Genomic DNA, 24293 nt, shown 5'->3' with positions numbered 1-24293 from the left:
TTATCTGTGGGAAATGTAGGAGAGCGAGCATTTCTCATCAAGAACTGGTGGGACGGTAATGCGGTCCTAGCATACTGTGTCAGCTCATTGGAAGGCGGGCAGTTGATCCACAGTGACACAGGTCGCAAGCTGGTGGCCTGCAGGCCCTGTTTTGGCTGCCCTGTGGTGGGTTAATAACAGGCTTACAGCTAGTTTTGTTGTTCAGTCACTAAGTCATGTCCCAACTCTTTGAGACCCCAGGGATTGCAGCAAACCAGGTTCCTTGTCCTTCAGTATCTCCCACAGTTTGCTGTAACTCACGTCCATTGAGTCACTGATGTTATCCAATTGTCTCATTCTCTGCTGCCCCCTTCTGCTCTTGCCCTCAGTCTTTCCCAGCATCAGGATCTTTTCCAGTGAATCAGCTCTTCAGTTTACTGAAAAATCAGGAGATTTCACAGGGAAATCTGCATTTTTGGCTTCTGGAGTATCGGGGCTCTCAGCCCTGGGCTTCATTCCCACCTGGCCACTCTAGGCTGGAGTGGGAGGAGCTCCTGTTGGGGGGCGGGGCCTGTGCTCTTGTTGGCCCCGCCCACACACACTCAGTGTTGCTGTATGCTCAAGGATCTGAGCTGCAGGACAGACCCTGAGCCTGTTCTGTGTTGTCTCCTCTGGAGAGAGGAGCAGTAGCATCAGCGGGCACCATCAAGGTGACGGGACTCACCACCGCGTGAAGGCCTCATCCTTCCTTGGATCCAGGGCCCCACCTTTGCTTTGCATTTGCTGAGACTGAGGATAAACTTCTCACTGTGCTCAGGAAACCAGAGCCTGTGGAAGGCTCTGGAGAACGAGACCAATCTGTAACCAAAGGCCCGGGAACCGTGGGCTGAGGAGTAGTTGCTTGGGGAGCGTGGAAATAGCCTTGTCAGCATTCCTGGTGATGGTGGTAGGCACCGCCAACTCGTGCCCTAGAGCACCCGTGCACCCTTGGTGGTGCTGGGTTTGGGGCAGGTGGGCTGACTTGCCGCTCCGGATGTGGAAAGTCGCCTTCATTGACCTTTGCTGATCCAGGGCCTGGGGCTGAGGAGGACTCGGGGAGGACATAGTGGTCTTAGGATTGGAAACCTGGCGCTTTTCCCAGACTGAGAGCAAGCAGAGGCAGTGTGACTGATTGCTGTGTAAACCTCCTGACTGCCCTGGGCGCTGGCGTTTTCTCTCCTGCAGCATGCAGCGGGAGACGGGGGGTCCCCCTTCCTGGGGTGATCCCACGGGTTGGGAAGGCCCGGACCCCTCCGTTTGTCTGGCTTCACATTTTTTCTCGATACATGCTTGGTCTTACTTCCCTTAGGCCCTTGTCCGCTTTCCCCCTCCCAGTAGCATGTACATTTCAGCCGAGGAATCCTGAGAAGCATGGCTTTTAGTGGAGGAGAAGCGGGCACCGCAGGCCAGTGCAGGATTGGAGGTTGGAGAGGGTGCTGATAAGCGGGAGGGCTTGCCTTGTCCTGCCCTCACCCCCAAGGCACAGTTTTGCACCATGCCTGCTTCTGGTCAGCAGCTGGGAGCCGTTTCCATGTCTCGTAAATGTCAGCGCCATCTCCCCGGGTCAGGCTGAACCACTCAAGGGCAGGGTCTGTCTAGTCACCACCATATCTCGGATCCCTAAATGCCTTGTGTGGGGTCACAGATGGAATTTTCTTCTGGTGGTGCTGGTGAGTGCCTGGGGGGCACCCTTGGGAGCCAGATGTCACAGCTTGTGGGCAGTGAGTCTTCTGCTTCCTTAGAAATGGCTCCGCTGTGTGGGAGTCTGAAAAAAATATTGTTGAAAAAGAGAGAGTGGACGTTTTCAGCCCAGAAGCCTTTCTACCGTCCATGGGCTGTGGTTGTTGGGACCCCATTTTTACCCAGATGTGGGGCATTAGGCCCTCTTGGGATGCATTTCACAAAGGGATTTTTGAGGCAGCTTAGAAACACGCTTTTGGGACACAGGGGCCCTGCTCCTGGAAGAGCCCAAGACCAACGAGTCTGGGTGCGGTGCCTGCGGCCAGCAGGGCCGTAGGCCGTGGCGGTGCTGCCAGGCAGGGCCTCCGTCAGCCCTTTGCTGGGAGCTGGGCGGGTGAGGCCGCTGCCCTCTTCGTGGTCCTGCTTTCCCCAGGAGGTGGACGGAACCAAGAGCCACCCCATTCCCCTCAGGGTCTTCCAGGAAAGGCATGCCCAGGTGACGAACCCCTCTCTCCCGCCTCCTCCCACCGCAGGCTGGATCCTCATTGACCGGTGTGGCAAGCACTTCGGTACGATACTCAACTACCTTCGCGATGGGGCGGTCCCGTTGCCCGAGAGCCGTCGGGAGATCGAGGAGCTGCTGGCCGAAGCCAAGTACTACCTGGTCCAGGGCCTGGTGGAAGAGTGCCAGGCCGCCCTGCAAGTAGGTGTCCCCCCTCCCTCCCTCACTGAGGTGCTGTGCAAGTTAATGATTTGACCTCGAGGCTGCTCCCCTCTGGCCAGCGTGACCCCTGAGAGGCTTCTCTGGGGTGCCCAGGCCACCTGACTGCTCTCCGGTGTGTTTCAGCCCCCAGGGATTCGGGTCCTCTCCTGTGTACGTTGCAACCCTTCAGTACCCAGCTATCGGGAATACAACTTGATCCGTTTTCTGGACCCTTCTGGGGACTTACCCATGAGTCATAGTTGAGAGCACACCATAATCTGCAGACAAACACCTTCCACTCCTCAGCTGGGGGAAGACCACTGGGGTCAAGTCTAGGGAGAGTAAAATCCATGCAAAACTAGAGTGCCTCTTGATGGGGCCAGCAGCTGTGAAGACGTGGCAGAGAATCAGAAGAGTCCCTGTAGGTTGTCAGAGGCATTAGATCTGAATTCGTGAGGCTCACGTTTGCGCCTCTCCCGGCCGCCTGTCCATGTGGCTGCCCACAGGGGCAGTCCCCGTCAGGCCTGTCTGCCTGAGGAACTGTTAACTTGCACATACCGCCTCTCCCGAGAGAGTCTGTGAACTCACTGTACATCTAATGGAATGTTGAAGCCTTTACTTTGTTGTTTTCATTTCGTGTTTATAAAGTAATGAATGTAAAGCATTTACAAAGTCAGGTTAATACTGTAGGCAAGGTTGGTGTCTGAAACACTACCACCATGCCCTCTATCCACCCCCCCCACCCCTAAAGCAGCCTCTTTTAATTCTTACAGCAGTTGTTTTTTTCTCATATTTCTTACATTGCTATTTATTGATTTTCATTTTTTTGGCTTTTTTTCCTCATATTTCTTACATTGCTATTTATTGATTTTCATTTTTTTGGCATTATCCACTGACTATAGAAAGTGAAAAGTTAGCTCATGCACCACCCCAAACCACTACCAAACCTGCATGCATATATTCCTTCTCTTAATATCATTTCTCAAAGTTTTGATTAAACCAGTACTCAGAGCTCATAGTAAGTCATATAAATATTGTAGACAGTTGAGCCATGGAGTATACAGTGATTATTTCCTTTCTCTTGTAACTTTTCAGTTTGCCAGAATTAGTGACTGCTTCATTGTTTTTTGTCTGCTTGGTTTTCTAAGTACACAACCCGAATATAGCCCCAAGTTCTCAGAAACCTCATCTCCTTTTTGGTATGCTCAGACACATCAGGGAATCCGTTTGGCCTTTGTCTTAGAGACGCCCTCTGGTTCCTTTTTGTGGTTTCTGTTAGTCTGAGATTAAACCTCAGGGGACTGGCCTCCTAGTTTCTGTCATTTTTATTGTTCTGTTTTCTCAGACAGTTTTTTTTTTTTTTTTTCCAGTTGTATCTTTTCGAGGCTTCTGTTGAGTTTTTCATTTCTGCTCTCATATTTCTGACTCCAAGAGCCTTTTCTTGTTCTCCGCGTGGCACTCCAGTCTTGTGTCATAGGGTGTGATACTAGCTCTTGCTGGTCCGATCTTACTATTGGAAGTGTCCTTTCTGCTCCCTTCATCATGTGGCGGCTCCTCTTACTTTCTCTGTCTTGGTTTCAGTCTCATATTTCAGAGGCTTTCTGAATCTAATCTGATGGTCTTTGGTCTGTTGAATTTTAAGCTCTGAAAAAAACTGTAGGTATTGATCTTTGTTGTTCCATGGGCTTCAGTGGCAAATGATAAGGCTGACTTCAGTGGGAACTCAATGTCAGAATCTATAAACGCTTTTTCTGGACAGGTGGTTCCAGTAGAGGAGTCCTCCCCTGTCTAGCCTGATTGGTATGACCCTGACTGGCTGCCTTTTGGGATCTGAGCAGAAGGGTTAGGGCTCGCCATTGAGTGCATGGATCCTTCACTGAATCCCCTCTTTTCAGAGTAGCAAGTCAGCCCTGTCCTCTCCTGTTCAAACTTCTCCAGGAAAGTGGACTTTTCTCCTGCCAGGCTGGGGTAGGGCATCCATCTGGGGTCTCACCAGTGCTTCTGCCAACAAGCAGGCGGTCCTCAGCTCTTGTTCTCAGCCTACCAGCCTTCAGAGCTGTTCTGGGAAAATCTCCCAGACTCTTTCCTGTCAGCTGGCTTAGGTTTCAGCTTTCTCCTTCTGCTTGGTTGTCATTCATCTGAGACCTGCTTTCCAGCCTCGAGTTCGTGACATCTCTTGCCTGCTGACTGTATTTCTCGTATTCCTTTTCTCCTTATGGGCTATACCTTTTCATTCCTCTGCAGTCATTGCAGTGGAGTTTGTAGGAGCTTTGATGCAATCATATTTCATCTGCCTTGTTTAGGGTTTATTTTTGAGTGGCTTCCTAGACTATGAGAGGACTTCCCTGGTGGCACAGACACTAAAGCATCTGCCTACAATGCAGGAGACCCATGTTCGATCCTTGGGTTGGGAAGATCCCCTGGAGAAGGAAATGGCAACCCACTCCAGTACTATTGCCTGGAAAATCCCATGGACGGAGGATCCTGGTAGGCTATAGTCCATGGGGTTGCAAAGGGTCAGACACGACTGAGCAGCTTCACTTTCTTTTCACTTTGACTGGGCTATGAAAAAGTGTCATCATTGTTAGTATTTATGGAGCACCCTGGCATGTAAGACTCCTGGCCAAAGAGCAGGTTCATTGGAGAACTCCACTCTTGATCGTCGCCCAGCTTATAAAAGATCGTCCTCCTTTCTTCGCAGCGGTGGCTGCCCCATCTCCTCTCGCTAGAGCCTGTCTTTGCCCGGCAGGCCAGCTTAAACAGTCCAGTGCTGGGCAGGCCTCCCAGGCTGAAAGTATGTTTTGTTCCAGCAGAACAAAGATACTTACGAGCCATTCTGCAAAGTTCCCGTCATCACGTCATCCAAGGAAGAACAGAAACTTATAGCAACGTCAAATAAGGTATGTTGGAGGCACCCTTGTGACATTTCTTTAGCTACTGAAAGTGGTGGAGATTCTTCTGAATAAGTTGTGAAATATGTGTAAAATTGCCTGCACAAGGTCTGAGAAGGGGTCAAGAGTGGGAGCCGGTCGCTCGCCTTGTGTTGCCCCTGGTGTTGGGTCGTGCCGTCTCCCTCTCAGCCCCTCCCCACCCAGCAGGCTGCGCTTACTGCCTCTTCAGGCTGATGGCAGGGCCCCAGCTGCGAGGGAAGCCAGTGGTTCTCTGCACCTGTGCTCCGAGTAACTCTCTGCTTTCTGTTTTTTTTTTCCTAAAACAACCCACAGCCAGCTGTGAAGTTGCTCTACAACAGAAGTAACAACAAATACTCGTACACCAGGTAAGGTGTTGGCCAGAAACAACCTCTGTACTCTTGGCTGCCAGGCCCAGCTCCCTGCCCCCACGTTCCCTTCGGTCGAGGGTGGCCTTTCTGCACCTCTAGAGTGCCTGCTGGATAGATAGACAGGAAATCTAATTCACACATATTGTAAAATCCACCCTTTTAAAAATACACAGTTCAGTGCTTCTTACTATAGTCCCAGAGTTGTGCACCCATCACCACTCACCTCATTTTAAGCCATTATCATCATCCCAGAAGGAAACCTGGACCCGTTAATCGGTCACTCCCCATATTGCTCCACCCTCCTATCTCCCCCAGCCCTAGGCAACCACTGCTGTGTTTTCTGATTCTATGGACCTGCCTACACTGGACATTTCATATAGAGAGAATCATGCAATACGTTGTTTTTTGTGACTGGCTTCTTTCACTCAGCATAATGTTTTCAAGGTTCATCCATGTTGTAGCATGAATCAGTACTTCATTCCTTTTTATGGCTGAATAGTATTCCACCATTCCAGACAGACCACATTGTTTATCCATCCACCAGTTATGGTTGGGCAGTTAGGGTTGTTTCCACTTTTGGCCATTAGGAATAATGCTGGTATGGACGTGTGTGTACACACACATATTTCCATTTCTCCTGGGTAGATACCTAGGAGTGGAATTGCTGGATCATGCAGGGACTCCAGGTTTAATCATTTGAGGACCTGCCGTCTGTTCTCCACAGTGAATACTATACCACTTGATGTTCCCACTGGCAGTATATATGGGATTCTAGAATACCATTTGCCTCTTGGGAACATGTGGCTCCAAATCAAGAGCTTAAAGGATATGGGGTTGATGAAGTCAGTCGAGACCAGTAAATGGACCCAGGATAAACAGTCTCCCTTGGGCAGGTCGCTCGGCCTCTCATGGGGCTCCATGGAGCGTGCCTCTGTGTCCCCCACCTGCTGGCTCTGCCCGCAGGCCCCGTGTTTTCAGCATTTCATCCCTGCTGGGCACAGCAGGGCAGCCACTCTAGCACAGACTTGGGGACCAGAGCTATCTTTTTGAAACCCAGCTCTGCCATTTATTAGTTTTTGACCTTGGGCACTTCCCTTATTTCTCTGACCCTTGCTTTCCTTTGGGCAGTAGGGGCTATACTGCCACCTTCTTGGGCTTCTTGTGATATTGGTAAGGGATGGTGGAGATAAGGGGCCTGCATGTGGAGACACTGCCCCGCCAGTGGTGGCCCTTCACACGCCTGGTAATCAGTCGCTTTATCACCTCTTCTTTCACAGCAATTCTGACGACAATATGTTGAAAAACATTGAACTGTTTGATAAGCTGTCTCTGCGCTTTAACGGAAGGGTCCTGTTCATAAAGGACGTCATTGGGGACGAAATCTGCTGCTGGTCCTTCTATGGCCAGGGCCGCAAGATCGCCGAGGTCTGCTGTACCTCCATCGTCTACGCCACTGAGAAGAAACAGACAAAGGTAAGGGCCTGCAGAGGACGGTTCCAAGTGGCTGGTCTGAAATCCATACTTGTCCAGCTTCCCTTTCCCTTTCCCTTGAGCCAAATCCACTTCAGGAGGCAAAGGCTCTAAAGATTTTTTTTCTGAACTCACGACTGCTCACTGGTACTCATCATCTCTGGGGCCCTGGAAAGGTCCAAATGTCGGCTTGGAAAAACTGTGTCGCATTTTGTTTCTGACACCCAGCAAGGAGAGACAGTCATACTGCTCCCGGGTTCCTTTTCTGTGACTTGGATTCACACGGATCCTTGTCCCCACACATACCCTGCTGCCCGTGTTTTCTCCTCTGCCATCAGTGATCTGATACGACCTTGCTGTCCTCCATGTGACATGCTTTCCCACCAGCCTGGCCACATCCATCTCACTCATCAGGCGCAGTGCTCCCTCCAAGGTCTTGACCTTGGGCTTCTGGCTGTGACCTACTCCTTCCTTGTCGTCTGTCCTCCTCTTCCCCACTGACCTGGGCAGCTGTCTGCCCTCACGGGGCTCACTCGGCACTCCTCCTGAACCCCGGGGGTTTCCTTCCCAGTGTGTGATTCCCTGACTGATCTGGACTCTGTGGACCCATTTTTATGTCATCCTCTGCAAACCAGTGGACCTGACCTTTCCCTTGGCCCTGTCCCTGTGTTGTTCTGCAGAGCTCCATCACACTGCAGCGTGGTTAGAGATCCGGTGCCCTGTTAATTGAAACTCTCTCTCTTCACGTCTCTGCTTGCCTCCCTCCCTTGGGCTGTGTGCCCTTTCTCTTTTCTTCTCCCTTCCCTTTTTTTTTTTTTTAAAGTATGGTTGATTATACACTGTGGTATTAAATTACTCCTGTATAGCAAAGTGACTCAGTTACACATATATATATTCTTTTTCATGTTTTTTTCCGTTATGGTTTATCACAGGATACTGAATATAGTTCCTTGTGCTATACAGGGATCTTGTTGTTTATCCATCCTATGTATAATAGTTTATATCTGCTCATCCCAAACTCCTAATCCACCTGCCCATCGCCTACATGGCAACCTCCAGTCTGTGCTTCAGGTCTGTGATTCTGTTTCTGTTTTATAGATAGGTTCCCTTCTGTCATATTTTAGATTCTGCATATAAGTGATATCAGGCTTCCCTGGTAGCTCAACTGGTAAAGAATTACAATACAGGAGACCCTGGTTGGATTCCTGGGTTGGGAAGCTCCCTGGAGAAGGGATAGGCTACCCACTTCAGTATTCTTAGGCTTCCCTGGTAGCTCAGATGGTAAAGAATCCACCTGCGATGTGGAAGACCTATGTTCAATCCCTGCTTTGGGAAGATCCACTGGAGGGAATAGGGCATGGTAACCCACTCCAGTATTCTTGCCTGGAGAATTGCCATGGACAGAGGTGCCTGGTGGGCTATAGTCCATGGGGTCGCAAGGAGTCAGACACGACTGAGTGACTAATTATAACACAGCATAAGTGTTATCTTACGGTATTTGTTTTGCTCTTTCTGACTTTGCATAATCTGATAATCTCTAATTGTCTCTTGTTCAGTTGCTAAGTTGGGTCCTACTCTTTGAACCCCATGAACTGCAGCACACCAGGCTTCCCTGTCTTTCACTATCTCCTGGAGTTTCCTTAAACTCCTGTCCATCGAGTCGGTGATGCCATCCAGCCATCTCATCCTCTGTCACCCCCTTCTCCTCCTGCACTCAGTCTTGCCCAGCATCAAGGTCTTCTACAGTGAGTCAGTTCTCCTCATCAGGTGGCCAAAGTATTGGAGCTTCTGCTTCAGCATCAGTCCTTCCAGTGAATATTCAGGGTTGATCTCCTTTAGGATGGACTGGTTTGATCTTGCAGTCCAAGGGACTCTCAAGAGTCTTCTCCGGCACCACAGTTCGAAAACATCAGTTCTTCGGCGCTCAGCCTTCTTTATGGTTCCCCTCTCACGTCCGTACATGGCTATTGGAAAAGCCATAGCTGTGACTGTATGAACCTCTGTTGGCAGAGTGATGTCTCTCCTTTTTAGTGTGCTGCCTTGGTTTGTCATAGCATTTCTTCCAAGGAGCAAGTGTCTTAACTTTGTGGCTGCTGCACCATCTGCAGGGATTTTGGAGCCCAAGAAGATAAAATCTGTCACTGTTTCCACTTTTTCTCCATCTATTTGCCGTGGAGTAATGGAACCAGATGTCATGATCTTCGTTTTTTGAGTGTTGAGTTTTAAGCCAGCTTTTTCACTCTCCTACTTCATGTTCACCAAGAAGCTCCTTAGTTCCTCTTCAGTTTCTGCCCTAAGAGTGGTATCAGCTGCGTATCTGAGGTTGGTGACGTTTCTCTGAGCAGTCCCGTCCAGCTTGTGCTTCATCCAGCCTGGCATTTCACCTGATGTCCTCTATGAGTTAAACAGGCCAGGGGACAGTGTGCAGCCTTGACACACTCCTTTCCCAACTTTGAACCTGTCCCTTGTTCCATGTCCGATTCTGACTGTTGTTTCTCGACCTGTATCCCGGTTTTTCAGGAGACAGGTAAGGTGTTTTGGTATTCCCATCTCTTGAAGAATTTTCCAGTTTGTTGTGATCCACACAGTCAGAGGCTTTAGCATAGTCAGTGAACAAGAAGTAGATTTTTTTTTTTTTTTAATTCCATTGCTTTTTCTAAGATCCAGTGGATGTTGGCAGTTTGATCTTTGGTTCCTCTGCCTTTTCTAAATTTAGCTTGTACATTTGGAAATTCCTGGTTCATGTACTACTGAAGCCTAGCTTGAAAGGTTTTTAGTATTACCTTACTAGCATGTGAGATGAGTGCAATTATGCAGTAGTTTGAACATTCTTTAGCATTGCCCTTCTTTGGGATTGGAATGAAAACTGACCTTTTCAAGTCCTTTGGCCTCTGCTGAGCTTTCCAAATCTGCTGTCACATCGAGTGCAGCACGTTAACAGCATCATCTTTTAGGATTTGAAATAGGTCAGCTGGAATTCTACCACCTCTACTAGCTTTGTTCGTGGTAATGCTTCCTATGGCCCACTTGACATCACACTCCAGAGTGTCTGAGTGGGTGAGTGACTGTCATGGTTATCTGGATCATTAAGACCTTTTTTGATACAGTTGTTCTGTATATTCTTGCCACTTCTTCTTAAAGTCTTCTGCTTCTGTTAGTTCCTTACCATTTCTGTCCTTTATTGAGCCCATCTTTGCATGAAATGTTCCCTTGGTATCTCTAATTTTCTTGAAGAGATCTCTAGTCTTTTCCATTCTATTGTTTTCTTCTATTTCTTTGCATTCTTCACTTAATAAGACTTTGTTATCTCTCCTTGCTATTTTCTGGAACTCTACATTCAGTTGGATATATCTTTCCTCTTCTCCTTTGCCTCTTGCTTCTCTTTTCAGCTATTTGTAAGGCCTCCTTAGACAACCACTTTGACTTCTTGCATTTGTTTTTCTTGGGGATGGTTTTGATCACCACGTCCTGTTCAGAGTTATAAACCTCCATCCATAGTGTTTCAGGCACTGTGTCTAACAAATCTAATCCCTTGAATCTATTTGTCACCTCCAGTGTATAATGATAAGGGATTTGATTTAGGTCATATCTGAATGGCCTAGTGGTTTTCCCTACTTCAATTTAAGTCTGAATTTGCAATAAGGAGCTCAAGATCTGAGCCCCAGTCTTCTCCCAATCTTGTTTTTGCTGACTGTATAGAGCGTCTCCATCTTTGACTGCAAAAACTATAATATCAGTGTAAATTCAGTATTTACCATCTGATGATGTCCATGTGTAGGGTCGTCTCTTGTGTTGTTGGAAGAGGGCGTTTGCTATGACCAGTGCGTCCTTTTGACAAAACTCTGTTAGCCTTTGCCCTGCTTCATTTTGTACTCCCAAGGCCAAACTTGCTTGTTACTCCAGGTATCTTTTGTCTTCCTACTTTTGCATTCTAGTCCCCTATGATGAAAAGGAGATCTTTTTTTGGTGTTAGTTCTAGAAGGTCTTGTAGGTCTTCATAGAACTGTTCAGTTTCAGCTTCTTTGGCACTAGTGGTTGGGGCATAGTCTTGGATTATTGTGATGTTGAATGGTTTGCCTTGGAAATGAACACAGATCATTCTGTTGTTTTTGAGATTGCATCCCAGTACTGCAGCACTTTGATGGACACCTGGCGGCCAGCGAAGGTTTACAGGCTCAACAAGGACCAGCAGTGAGACAACCCGGTGGCTAGGCATGTCGTCTGACTATGGAGCAGCGGAAGGACATGTCCCTGCTAGTCAGGGCCTGACAAAATGTGGTGCACTGGAGGAGGAAATGGCAAACCACTTAAGTTTGCTTGCCTTGAGAACTCCGTGAACACAATGGAAGAGGCATTTTTCAATAGCCTTTTTTAAATTCCTTCAGTATTTTTAATCTCTTTTTGAAACAGGTGTCTATTAGACTGAAGGGGTCTGCTTCATTGTTTCTCTTTCAGGAGAATACGTTTAACCAGGAGTGGTTCCTTCACTTTTCCATTTTACTTAAAATTCTCCCAGTCTGTGAGTTGAGGAGAAACAGTTGTCTTCTGTGGTCTTGGAGGGCTGGTCACATGTGGGGTCGTCCCTGGGTAGCTTGTGTGGGTTTGATGTTAGGTGCAGGGCTGTTTTTAGTATGGGTGCCAGTCGCCTTTTCCCCGGCACTTGCTGGTGGTTTGCCCCTTGGTAAGTGGTGTGCAGATCCGGCAACTGGTGCCCTGTTCTGGGGTTCTCTGTGGTGGCAGGCAGCTCAGGCACCCCTGCACCATGTGATGGGAGCAGAGGCATCTGGCAGCCATGCCTATTGTTTGGGCGGGTGGCAGAGGGGGCCCCATGACCACTCCTGGGGTCAGGGAGGGAGCTTCTGGCCTGTGACCAACCCCTGGAACCCGTGCAGGCAGCGTCCTGCCCTCAGCAAGTGTGCACACAGGGAAGAATGCTGCAATCTGGGTCCCGCCGTTCCCCACATGCACCCCACTATGGTCGCTGGTCTCTAGGGTGGCCCAGAGATCCACTGGGAACACTCCCAGCCGCGGTTGCACAGGATTCCAGCCCCCCGCCCCCCGCCGTCTGTCCCTACATGCCCATCCCCCGACCTCTCTCTGGTTCTGACCTCTGAAGCCCAGGTTCCAGCGCCCAGCCCAAGCAGCACCCACTGACCCAAGCCCAAGCCTGCTGACCGTCTGTGCCGCCTCCATCCACTCTGGCCGCCGTGTTCTCCTCCCAGGCTCGCCTGTCCCAGCAGATCTCCCAGGGGTGCCGGGCTTCTCAGGGTGCAGGAGCGTTTCCTCTTTGACAGCTCCCTCCCAGGGGCACAGGTCCCATCCCGATTGGTTTCTTGCTGTTTTTTCTCTTTTCGTACCCAGTCTGTGGAGATTTTCTCGCCCTTTGAGCAGTCTGGGCTCTTTTGCCAGCATTCAGTAGACATTCGGCGAGAATCATTGCACATGTCAGTTATACATACCTTTGATGTGTTTGTGGGAGGAGGCGAGCGTCGAATCCTACTCCTCCGCCATCTTGATTGCTCTCCTGTCTTGTTTTTAGCCGTCCCATACACTCTGTCATCTCCTTTTCAACCTAAGGGAAGTCTGATGACCAGGGATGCGTGCAGTAGGCCACACCCTGTCACCTTCACACAGGCCTGTAGGTCCCCTGTTAGGTCCTCATTCTTGCTGCAGCCCGAGAAGCCCACAGCTCTGTTCACTCCTGGAGCAGCCTCAAGAAGCAAAATGCAAATGAGAGGCAAATCAGACCACCAAGTAAAAGCCAGAAATTTAAAAAAAAAAAATTTTCACTTCTGAAAAGATTTTATTTATGTAGAACATATCCTAAAAGATACATATTGTTTTAAGGTAGCCAGGAAGGGAAGAGCACTGGGGTTCTTTTTTTTCCTTCCAGAGATAGTGGGGGTGACCAGAATTGTTCACTTGGGGCATCTCTGGTAGCTACGACTATAAAGGATCTCCCTGCACTTCAGGAGACACGGGTTCAATCCCTGCATCGGGAAGATCCCCTGGAGAAGGGAATGGCAACCCACTCCAGTATTCTTGTCTGCAAAATCCCGTGGACAGAGGAGCTCCAGTCCATGGAGTCACAAATAGTCAGACGTGACTGAGTGACTAACACTTTCTCCAACATTGGGAAGTCACGTAGTTCTTTTCTCCTGTGAACTTGTCCTTAGGGCTGTGAATTCCACCAGTAACTAGACTCCCCACTGTGCCATGGTCTTAGTTGTAGCTCTTGGGATCTTTCGTTGTGGCGCCTAGACATCCTAGTTGTGGTGCGTGGGCTCTGAAGTGAGTGGGCGCCATAGCACCAGCTCTTGGGCCTAGTTGCTCTGCAGCATATGGGATCTTAGTTCCCAGGCCAGGGATCGAACCTGAGTTCTTTGTGTTGCAAGGCAATTTCTTAACTACTGGAATACCAGGAAAGTGCTCATAGTTTGTTTTTTTTGTCTGTACATGGATTGCATCTGCCCTGAATATTCAAAGTCTAGTCATCATATTGATTAAACTTTAAAATAATTGCTTTATGTTTTTGGAGTTTAAGGGGCAGGAGAGGTACTGAGAGGCCTCACGGTCGGATCCCAACTGTGTGTAGAGTTTTGGGTGGGTTCTGGAGTGAGCCTGAGCTCTTGTTTGGGCAGCTGGTTAGTGGTGGAGCCAGGATGGAGGCCAGGCTTCCCTGCTTCCTTCACTCTGCGTCCTGTCCCGTCAGGCTCCTGTCTCCAGGGAGGTGGTGTTGGGATGGCCACCCCTTCAGAGGGACTGTTTTCCTCCTCCTCCTTTCAACCCAAACCTCCAGAAGCTGAGCTTTGGCGCCAACACTCAGGTTCTGTTGCCCCAAGTCACTGCACAGATGTCCCACTTGGGTTTCTGTATCGTTGCCGTCTTCCTTGGTGCAGCATCTCAAGTGCTTTGCCAGTTCTCACTGATTCATTCTGTTGCCTGAGACAGGTGCCTGGGACCTGCCTCTTACTCATGGCGCCTGACCCCGAAGGGCGGTGAACAGACACGGTGCTTTACTGAGTGGGGAGGGATTATAATCATCCGTTTCATGAGGGCCCCCCCGGTGGTCCCTTTCTGGACAGAATGCTGCCTTAAGGTGTGGAATGACGGGTGTGCAAGGGTGTAGCCCTGTTTGTTAGAAGCACCATGTTGGGAATGATGCCAGTGTCCACGGAAAGGAAACGAGGGGCAGAGAGACCCATTGCACTGCATCCGTTTTATCTCTTGTGTGAATCCACCGCCGTGTGTACGTGTTGCCCATTGAAAGCTGTAACCACCTGGGACGTGATCATGACTGTCTTACCGATTGTTGGGGGCCTGCTGGGGCCAAATGGCGCTGCTTTCAAGTCCTCGACGGAAGCAGAGGTGGGCAGGGGAGGGGGAGCTCTGAGATGCTAACTTAACCGCCTTGTGTTCTGTGGGGCCGCAGGTGGAGTTCCCCGAAGCCCGGATCTACGAGGAGACCCTGAACATTTTGCTGTACGAGGCCCAGGATGGCCGGGGACCTGACAACGCGCTCCTGGAGGCCACGGGCGGGGCGGCCGGGCGCTCCCACCACCTGGACGAGGACGAGGAGCGGGAGCGGGAGCGGATCGAGCGCGTGCGACGGATCCACATCAAGCGCCCAGATGACCGGGCCCACCTCCACCAGTGAGCGGGTGGGGTCCCCCGCCGCCCCCCCATCCGCCCGCCCGCACCCCCTTGCTGTGCACCCAGCACCCCCCCCGGCTCCCAGATGCCTGCCACTTCCCCCAGAGTCTGGAGAGACTTCCCTACAAACCAAATGATTTTGGTATTTCTCGACAAGGTAAATTGATGTCTTTACCCAGGTGAACGCACCCCAGCTGGTGAACAAGCCGGGTCCACGGTCTCTGTTTCCCAGAGAATCTGAGCAGCGCTGGAGCCAGGCTTTTCCTGCTTCCAGAGGAGGGGCTGGGTGAACGGGTGGGGTGTGCGTGTGAGAAACACCTCTGCAGTATTTATTTTGGGGGGTGTTGACTGCCTCTCTGACCTTCCCGGGGGGCCTTCCCTCCAGGGTTCCGTTTGCCAGCTGGGAGCAGGGCCCATGGTTGGTGGTCACCAGTGGCGTCCCCACGTTTCCCCACCCTGCAGCCCAGCGTCCTGGCCCCGTTCCTGTGTGATGGGCCTGGCACAGGCTCCAGGGCTTTTTGAGCTGCCCATCTGGCCGTGGGCGCCGCTCAGAGAGCTTGTGGGTGGAGCCCCGCAGCTCCTGGCCGTGGGAGGTGTGCCCTGGGGGTTCGCGCCTCTCTGCTGTGGTTCCCAGCGTGCCCCTGGCTGCCCAGCTCTGCCGAAGGGCAGGCCTGTTGCTCCTTCGGCCGATCTGTGGTCTGGCTGTGAGCAGAGCTTCCCCCCGCTCCTCCCACCTGCCCCCACCCCCCACCCCCCTGCCCCCCACCTTGGGGACCCACTCCATTCCAGGCCGGCCGCCTGGCCTGCTCACGGGCACAGCACACAGACCGCTGCCCGGTGGCTCCATTCCTTCCTCCCCGGCCTTCTGCCCTGTTAAGCAGGGCTTGCTGCCCCAAGCGGATGCCCTCCCCTTGGCTAAGAAGAAAGGAAACCTGGCCCCAGACTCTGTTCTGGCGTCCAGGCAGGACCAGTGCTCACTACAGGATGGCTGTCACCCGGAGTTGCCCTCCGGGTCTCCGCCTTGGAGTCTTACACAGTGTGACGTGGCTGTCAGCAAGCAGATTGAGAGGTTGTGCAGGTTTCTGGGGTCCGGTCAGTGTCCGTGTTCATGTTTGCTTAAGGGATGTGCGTGACTGTGGATGAGGATGTGTGCCTGGGGGGCCCGAGGGGCCCGCGCTGGAGCCCTGCTGCCCACACGGCGCTCGTGGGGGGCGGACGTTCTCGGTGACCTACCTCCCCGCCTCTCCGCGCCCGTGCCGGCCCAGAGGGAGTTGTGACGAATGTGGGTGGCTGAGAGTAGGCTGGTAGAGTAGTTCCAGGAAGGTGAGGGTGCGTGTACGGTCTGGATGGGTTTTGTCGGCTATTCAAGTGACTGTTTTATACCAAAGGTATTAATACGGGCAGCCTTTGACAGTGTATTCCCCAAAAAACGAGTTTATATTTTGAAATGGTTTTTACTGCTTAGACTTTGTACATCCGGCCCTACTTGGGACAGTTGTATACCTTTATTTTGTATCCAGCAGCAAAGCCTACAGTAAAACTTGCAAACAATCATGATCGAACCTAAAAATCACATACAGGGGTAGATGCTTTTTAAACTGTTGTGTGGGCAACTTTCGTATATAGGCCACCTGGATTTTATTAAGTGCTGAGGACGGGAGGGAGGGGGCTTAATTAAATGTGGTTTGTAAATATTTTCTACTATGGAAGTTTTAAACACCAACCCTGCTGTTTGGGTTGTCCTTTTCTAGAACGGTAAAGTGAATGTCAGTTCTGATGTTTTCTGTAGGAATGGAAAAGCCATCATGTAAGTTCTCCTTTGTTTTTAAATGTTTACGTGAAGAGTAAGTTTGTGGATCAGTCTGAGCTGTCGGGGCTTCTACACCTTATAATGTTTATAGTGACTTAATAATGTTTCTGGCAATCTCCGTTTTCACATCTCCCCCAGCTTTGCACTTGGAGTTTGAAGTCTTTGCTTTCCTGGGATATGAACAAGTTCATGAAAGCATTCCATAGTGAGTGATACTGTTAGCTGCCTATAGCCGTGAGCTGATGATGACGAAGCATTGGCTGGTCCAAGGCTCTGTTATCAGACATATTCTTCAAGGAACTGATCTCTTATGTGAGCACTAAGGGTCAGCAAAAGTCAATACCTGTATTTAAGAACCATCCAAGCAAATCACTGGCCCTAAGATTTGTTAGAGTGTAGTTTTTATTACACTGTAATAACTTACAGTGGGAAAAACCAATACAGCTTTGGGTCCCTCATAATCAGGTTTTTTTCCAAATAAGTCATTGATTGCGGCGACTCGGGGGCCTCTGCCCATGACAGCTGCTGGCCGGGCCTCACAGTCGCCCCCCGCAGTGATTTAGCGGGGTGTCACCGTCCAGGTGCCCCAGCCCTCCGTCCGGGATGTGTGCTCCCTGCTCCCCGGTCACTGTAACACGTGTGTCACTAACCTTTCTGTCTCTGTGCCACGAGAGAAAGTACACCATGCGCTTCAGAAGCAGTCACTGTTTGTCGTACCAGCCTCTGTGGATGTGTGTAAAATAAAAGTTCTGTATAACGCTTCTACTTAAATCTGTTTTTGTGGATCCTTTCAGAAACGCCCAGCACAGTCTGGCCACTGCACTGAGGTGTGGTTCAGAGCAGAGATCCCACCTCCAGGTTGCTCAGGGTGGAAAAGCTGAGTCATTTTTCTGGAGTGTTTGAACTCCCAACACTGGCAGGAAGTCTCGGGTGGAGAGGCTGCAGGACTGGTGGAAACGCGGACGGTCGGTCAGCGGCTCTTGCCTGAGCACAGGTTTGGGGTGGGGAGAGCTTCACCTCACCCCGTGGAACCTAAAGCCGCGAAGGAGTTGGGGAGTTCCTGAGTTCCACTTATTTAAGCAGAATTCACATTTTGCAGCCTTAGGCACTCAGACCACGTATTTCATTGTGCCTCAGGGGCAGCATGACAGACTCTGTACCCACACCCCCCCCCCACCCCCGATAATGACATACTCAAGTGCCCATCTAGCGTAGGTCCTATTGGGGACGTTTAAAAGCACCCCCTTGGGTGATTTGAGGTTGGCTCCCCAGAAGGCACTTTTAGTGCCACAAGACACCTGTGGGGTGGCGTAAGATGCCATCTCTTCCCTCAGGGATGATCTTTTTCCCAGAACTGCTGGAACCTTTGCTTGAAGGTGTCGCTCGTGGGACCAGATTCGAGCTTCCTGGGTGTTCTCCTCAGTGGGAGCAAAAATGGCGATGGGAGAGGTCAGATGCCATCTTCCGTCAGGACTTCCTGCGGACCGACACCTGTGAGGGGTACACGCTGGGGCTCAGAGGTCTCGCCTCCCTCGGAAGGACGCCGGTAGCACCCCAGCCGCCCACATGGTCGAGGCAGACGTGGACAAGCTGTGAGCAGCCGGCCCCGCCCCCCGCACCATGTCCATCCCCACCCCACCCCCTGCCGTGAGCTGAGCCACATCTAGAAATGGGCTCCCTGAGGCCTGTTAGCTTCAGCCTGGGCCAGCCAGGGAGGAACATGGGGCAAAGGCTTTAAGACAGCTTGTAAACTGAAAAATCACCTTATCCATTATGTTAAAAATCATGCTTAAATATTTTGTCCCTGTTGACAGAATACATTTCATTGTTAAATGTATATGAGATGCTCCATGTTGTTAGACCATTTTCAAATTAGTTTGTAGCAAACTGTGAATCCTTGGTACATATACAACAGACATCTTAAAAGATTCAAACACCTTGGGGTGGAATAGTTGACATTTCCCAGCCAAGTTGGATCAGACTCACTAGGGAAGAGCATGAGGCTTGATTTTTTAACATGGAACTGTCTCCCAAACCTCTGCTCCTTGGTGCCAGGAGCCTCCCATTCCAGAGCCCAGGCCTCACCCTCCGCCTGTAGCATCATGGTGTCTTCGGGGTGGTGACGGGGGAGACACGAACACTTGGTATTTTTCAAAGCTCGCCAGGAGTTTCCCATGTGGAGACTCGCTTGAGAACCACATGGGAAGGCATCAGGCCTTGGCCACCCAGTGAAGAGTTGGGCTTGGACATTTAATACTGAGAAGAATTGAATGTCAGCTTCTGGTCCCCTGACAAGTAAATGTGGCGAGTAAACTGTTTCCCTTTTTCATTCAGCGTTTGCATCTGTATCTCTAGTACCCATTCCTGACTGTTGTTCAATGTAGACTCAGAGGGAAAAATAAACGATTGTGATTCCGGTCAGTCTGTGAAAGTGAAAGTATTAGTCACTCAGTCGTGTCTGAATCTCTGTGACCCCGTGGACTGTAGCCCACCAAGCTCCTCTGTCCATGGGATTTCCCGGGCAAGAATCCTGGAATGGGTTGCTGTTCCCTTCTCCAGGGGATCTTCCTGACCCAGGGACTGAACCCAGGTCTCCTGCATTATAGGTAGATTCTTTACTGTCTGAGCCACCAGAGGAGCCCGAGGAGGACTGAAATGAGGAGGGTTTTAACCTATAGTCTCATTTAAAACAGCTTACGCCTCCCTCCCCCAGACCCCGCCACTCACCACTGTCAACTGTCCGTTTTTATCTTTATAGATTTGTTCCTCTGGTCCGGTGTCAAAAACTATCGTGCCTTCTTTTCCAGGACTAATACAAAACTGTAAACTTAAAATATTAATACACAAAATGATAAATTACTGACATGCTTTATTACTTTTCTGTTCCAGCTTTGGTTCTGCAAAAGAAATTCACTTGTGACGCTTACTAGTTTCAAGATCAAATTCCTGTTTCATTATAGACTTTTAATTGTGTATTTGAGTTATCAGAAGAAAACCATTTCTGCAGCTGGGAAAATGGCCATGCATTCCTGTCGTTACTCTCAAATAAATTTAGCACAGCTCTTCCACAGGCATCAACAGCAGGGGTGTGGCTGTCACCTGCTCTGGCCCAGGGGTCCCCCTTTCACCTGGTGACAACTTCCTTTAAGACCATAAGCACCTCTTTGGGAAACTATTGGTTCCCTTAGGAAAATGAGTGATCGCTGACTCCATTTCTCTGGAGCCCTTGTCCTAGGAGCTGAGGAGGGAAGAAAGTTATTGCAGGTAGGCAGTGCTTGCTTTTCCAGGAGGGGCAGGCATGGGTGAAACAATTAACATTTGCATCTTCCTTGATCTGTTAATACATTATTGACCAGAGACATATTGATATGTCTTTTGTTACCCAGATGTTATTGACTGGAGTTGTAGCAATACATTTTTAGAGAGTGATGCAATTAATATCACTGTAACTAGTTGCTAGAGCTTAAAATTGATCAATGGTTCATTATACAACTTAGGATTGTTGTTATCATTCACATTTTGCCCCATCAGATTTTTGATCCAACCTTGTGTATGTCATAAATGCCAAGTTCATTACTGTAAAGTTTTCAAAAATGACGCATCGTGAAATTCTGAATGGAAAAGGATGTTTTGGTGGATTTTATGCAGATACTCTCTGATTGCCCAAGCAACATAGATACTAGTGTCTCAGAAGATGATAGTTCTTCAGAATATAGTTCTGATTCAGACGGTGTGCATGTTAGACCAAAAAAAGACAAAAAACCTGAGTGATTGGTTCTGATATGGAAAGTGAAAATGAAGCGGTGCTGGGGAAGACTTTACAGGTGTGTCAGGTGTAACTATTGAATATAACACTATTATATTCAATAGTTAGTGAATTAACAGAATTATATTTTCGGCCTGCCAAAATAAAAATCACTGGCCACAGACATTGGTTTCTGCAAAATTCCCCCAGTCAATAATGAGGTAATAGTAAGTCCCTCAGTGTTAAATGTCTGAGTCCAGATGTGACCACCTACCTTCCCTGAACAACATTTACGAGGTTCTCCTTCTTGGCCAGCATGGTGAGCTTAGTAACCACTTCAAAGACGTGTTCGCACTGTAAGATGACATCCCCCTGCGGCAGAGAGGCAAGGACACAGCCGTTTCAGCGGTGCGTGCTCGGCCACTCAGTCGTGTCTGACTCTTTGTGACCCTGTGGACTGTAGCCCACCAGGCGCCTCTGAACATGGGGAGTCTCCAGGCAAGAATCCTGGAGTGGCTTGCCATTTCCTCCTCCAGGGGATCTTCCCGACCTAGGGATCAAACCCGCATCTCTCTAAGTCTCCTGCGTTGGTGGGCAGGTTCTTTACCACTAGCACCACCTGGGAAGCCCTTCAGTCGTAGTGGCTTCAAGGAAAACTACCACTGAGGTTTCACTGGGGGCAGCTAAAGACTTCGGCAGTGTTTCTCCCTGTTAACAGCCCGCCCCACGGCCAGCAGTTACCTTTTGCTTGATGTCTGCTGGCAAAACATGAATGACTAAGATCCCGTCGCTGAGGCTGCTGGTGGAGACACCTTAGGAGAGATGCAAAGTCGGGGGCCAGGAACTGGACAAGTGGACATGAATACAGAGAAAAGAGGCCCGCTTGGGGTTCCCAACCCCACGCTTTTTCCCTCCTAGCTGGGCTGACTGGGGTGGAGGGCACATACTCCAGCAGTTAGCGTCTGTGCTTGGAATAAGCTGTCACGAGTGACTGGCCTTCTACTTGGATGTTGGGGTGAGATGCCATGGGGCTTTATGCTGGAATCAGAGGCACAGGCCAGGCCGGGCTGCCCTGGGTTTTGTGGGCACCCTTCACTAAGGTCTTTTTTAAAATATTTATTTATTTGGCGGTGCTGGGTCTTAGTTGCAACATGTGGGTCCTGGGGGTCCTGGACAGGGAACCTGGGCCTTCTGGGCCGCCTGCATTGGGAGCGCAGAGTCTTAGCCACTGGACTACCAGGGAAGTTCCTCACTTGGTCTTTCAACGAAGGAGCTGCTTCCTTGCTGGTGCTCCTGGGAGCTGAGTCCACCCAGTGAGTCATCTTAAGATCACCTGCTTCCTACCTTTGAGGGTGGGGTACTCTATTTTCTGCTTGATTTTGGCAAGTTCCACCACGTAGGCTGCCTTCTGAGTGAAGATGAGCTTCCGCTGCCGCATCTTGAAGCCTCTCCTGTCGTATTTAATGACCGGGACACCATACTGCAAGGAGGGGACCGTCACTCCAAGGGATGCTCGAATCACAGGGGAGGGGGCAGACTGCCGAGTTCCCTGTTCCTCGGACTCTAGCATCGTGGCTTCAGGCACTCAAATGAGAGGGGCTCAGATGGTGCACAGCTGGGTTTTCTTTGAACCCTGGCTCTCTGTGAGATAGATGTGATTCCTGGCTCTGGCTCTTGATTCTGGTATTGACCTGAGGAATTCAAGGCCCCGGCCATCAGCCTCACCAGGCTGCTCTGAAAACTCAGCAGAGATGAAGACACTCTGCAGGCGTTGGAGCCCTGACCGCTGGAGAGCAATCTAACCCAGTCACAGGTCTCTGGTGCCCAGGAGACAAAGTGACCCAGCAACCCCCAGCACCGCCAAGGTCACTGGCTGCTGCATGCCTGCGCCCCTCACACCCCCGGCCCCTCTGTCCTCCCCATTCACAGAAACACGAAGACGCTGAGCCCGTAAGTCACCTGCCCGGGAGTCGCGCAGCTCAGTTACGAAGCCCACGTGGGTACCCAGGCACCCCCACCACACTGCTTCTAACAGGGAATGTCTAATGATTACGTGCATGGCCACATTCCACTCAACTTCACAGGACATCAAACACAGTGGGGTGGCAGATAAGGACCGTAAGAGCAGCAGCGGGTACCAAAGATTACGGGGTCCCCATCATCTCAGCATCTGGAGCACCACAGCTGAGAGCTGGGGCCACACACACGCACCCCTGCTTTCAGATAGTGCTTCCAGCCCCGTTTTGGGTAGGAAACAGACCTGTTCTCAGATCTCGTGGGGAAGTCCTGTCTCAGGCGAGGACACACAGCTCCTTACCTGGATTTTCTCGCTGCTGAGGAGCTGAAGCACTCTGGGGTTAATGTCTCCTTCATCTAAGGAAGCAACGAGAACACAGCGAGTCATCACTGGGTACCAGCCCTGGGCAGAAGCCAGAGGCATCAGCTGGTTTTATGTCTCCCTGTGAACTAGACCTCAAGCTGGGAGATAGCTGTCAGGAAATGCTAGGCGTCAAACATCTTCCTTTGACTTTTTTTTTTTAAATAGGGCAAATGAACATGTAGATGGAAAAAGAGACTTACCTATTCGGCTGTTGGCAAAGGGTTGATTTAAGCTTTCTGCGTAGCCTTCTTTCTTTCCCCTGAATATTTCACTCGTGACCACCTTTTCCTGCATCTGGTATAGTTAAAGTACAGAACAGTAGCCATGAGGCTCTTGGGGACCCAAAGAGTTCCATGTTAGCGCTGACTTGACTGAACAAGTCAGGTTCCTTGGGGAGCCTTGCCACCCCTCTGCCGAGGAGTCAGAGCACGCAGAAGTCAAACACACCTGGCTTGGACCAAAGCGCCAAACATTCTACTGCTTAGAGACTGAAGCTGACGCTTGGGCTCGTCTCTACTTGCACTGACTTCTTGGAAGTAGAATTTCACTGTTTCAGAGAGCACTTTCTTCTGGGTCAGAGGTGACAAGCTACAGCCCGCGGGCCAAATCCAGTAAAGTGTTGTGAGTGATGTATGTTTTGGAGCATGGCTGTGCCCTTTATTTACAGGTTTCTATGGCACAGTAATTTCAACAGAAATGGTGTGGCCCGCAAAGCCTAGAATACTACCCTCTAGCTCTTTATGGGGGGGAGGAAAATCTGCTGACCGGCAGATGAACGTAAAACCACACCTCCAGAGAGGGGGCTGTCTGGATGGTGTTTCCATGGTAACAATGCTAGCAAGAGCGTGATGGTGCTTGACACCTGCCAGTTCAGGAGGGCTCTCTGCTATGTGGTCCACGCGCGTTTTATCCTCAAGGCAAGTGTGAGGCATGAGCCTTGTGTGACCTTCGGCTTACAGGCGAGATGGTGGATGAGGACCGCTGGCCCTTGAGGGGCTGGCACCCACCCCTCTCCGGTCCTGCCCCCTGCCCACACGCCGCGTCCCTACCAGGGCTCTCCTCTCGGCGGTGATCCCACGGCAGTACTTCCGGACCAGGTTCCTGGTGCACATCTTCCTGAGCAGATCCGACGCCTGTGTGGGGAACACACCCGTTTTCCGCCTGCCTTCAGCCACCAAAACAGAAGCTTTGAAAGCAGGGCTGAACTCAGGGTGATGTAAAAGCACAGCGTTAAAATGTTTTCTGATCAAAGGGAGCTGCTCATCTTCCAGTCTTTTCGCTATGGCTAAACTGGTGGTTTTTAACCTTGAATGAGTTTTGAGTTGCCTGGATTGCTGGCTAGGAGGTTCCAAGAGACGCTGACTCAGGGGCCCCAGTGGGAGGGGGCCCAGGAATCTTACAGTCGCCCCCCACTCTGCGCTCCAGACACACAGCGTCCCTGGAGCATCTGAGAAACACTGTTCTAGGCGACAGTCCCTGAACCTATGTGAAAGGTCCCAGTAAAGACAGAAGCCATTCAGAAGTGCTCTGTGTAAACAGACCTCCTCTGGCATC

At 50.4% G+C, this 24293-nt stretch overlaps 2 protein-coding genes across 3 annotated transcripts in view; one reads left to right on the top strand and one right to left on the bottom strand.

Annotated features, from left to right (window-relative positions):
- KCTD10 (potassium channel tetramerization domain containing 10) overlaps positions 1 to 17385 on the top strand; it is a 33532-nt gene extending 16147 nt beyond the window's left edge. Inside the window, exons 3-7 of one of the 2 annotated variants that reach the window (XM_043901563.1) lie at positions 2232 to 2401; positions 5215 to 5301; positions 5626 to 5678; positions 6959 to 7154; positions 14584 to 17385. In XM_043901563.1, coding sequence (XP_043757498.1) covers positions 2232 to 2401; positions 5215 to 5301; positions 5626 to 5678; positions 6959 to 7154; positions 14584 to 14808 — 731 coding nt within the window. In that variant the 3' untranslated portion in view covers positions 14809 to 17385. Of the gene's footprint in view, positions 1 to 2231; positions 2402 to 5211; positions 5302 to 5625; positions 5679 to 6958; positions 7155 to 14583 lie in introns of both variants that reach the window. The other variant, XM_043901562.1, reaches the window with a different exon arrangement.
- Positions 17386 to 17972: 587 nt separating this feature from the next.
- The window catches only part of MYO1H (myosin IH), an 89555-nt gene continuing 83234 nt past the window's right edge, over positions 17973 to 24293 (bottom strand). Inside the window, exons 25-32 of the mRNA XM_043901564.1 lie at positions 23789 to 23872; positions 22940 to 23033; positions 22677 to 22732; positions 21704 to 21839; positions 21101 to 21171; positions 20634 to 20731; positions 19342 to 19441; positions 17973 to 18105 (exon numbers count right to left, since the gene is read on the bottom strand). Coding sequence (XP_043757499.1) covers positions 18082 to 18105; positions 19342 to 19441; positions 20634 to 20731; positions 21101 to 21171; positions 21704 to 21839; positions 22677 to 22732; positions 22940 to 23033; positions 23789 to 23872 — 663 coding nt within the window. The 3' untranslated portion in view covers positions 17973 to 18081. The remainder of the gene's footprint in view (positions 18106 to 19341; positions 19442 to 20633; positions 20732 to 21100; positions 21172 to 21703; positions 21840 to 22676; positions 22733 to 22939; positions 23034 to 23788; positions 23873 to 24293) is intronic.

The sequence above is a fragment of the Cervus elaphus genome, chromosome 5, assembly GCF_910594005.1.
Source record: "Cervus elaphus chromosome 5, mCerEla1.1, whole genome shotgun sequence".
Taxonomy (NCBI): Eukaryota; Metazoa; Chordata; class Mammalia; order Artiodactyla; family Cervidae; genus Cervus; species Cervus elaphus.
The sequence above is the reverse complement of the archived record's forward strand: the minus strand, read 5'-3'. Positions and strand labels throughout refer to the sequence as shown.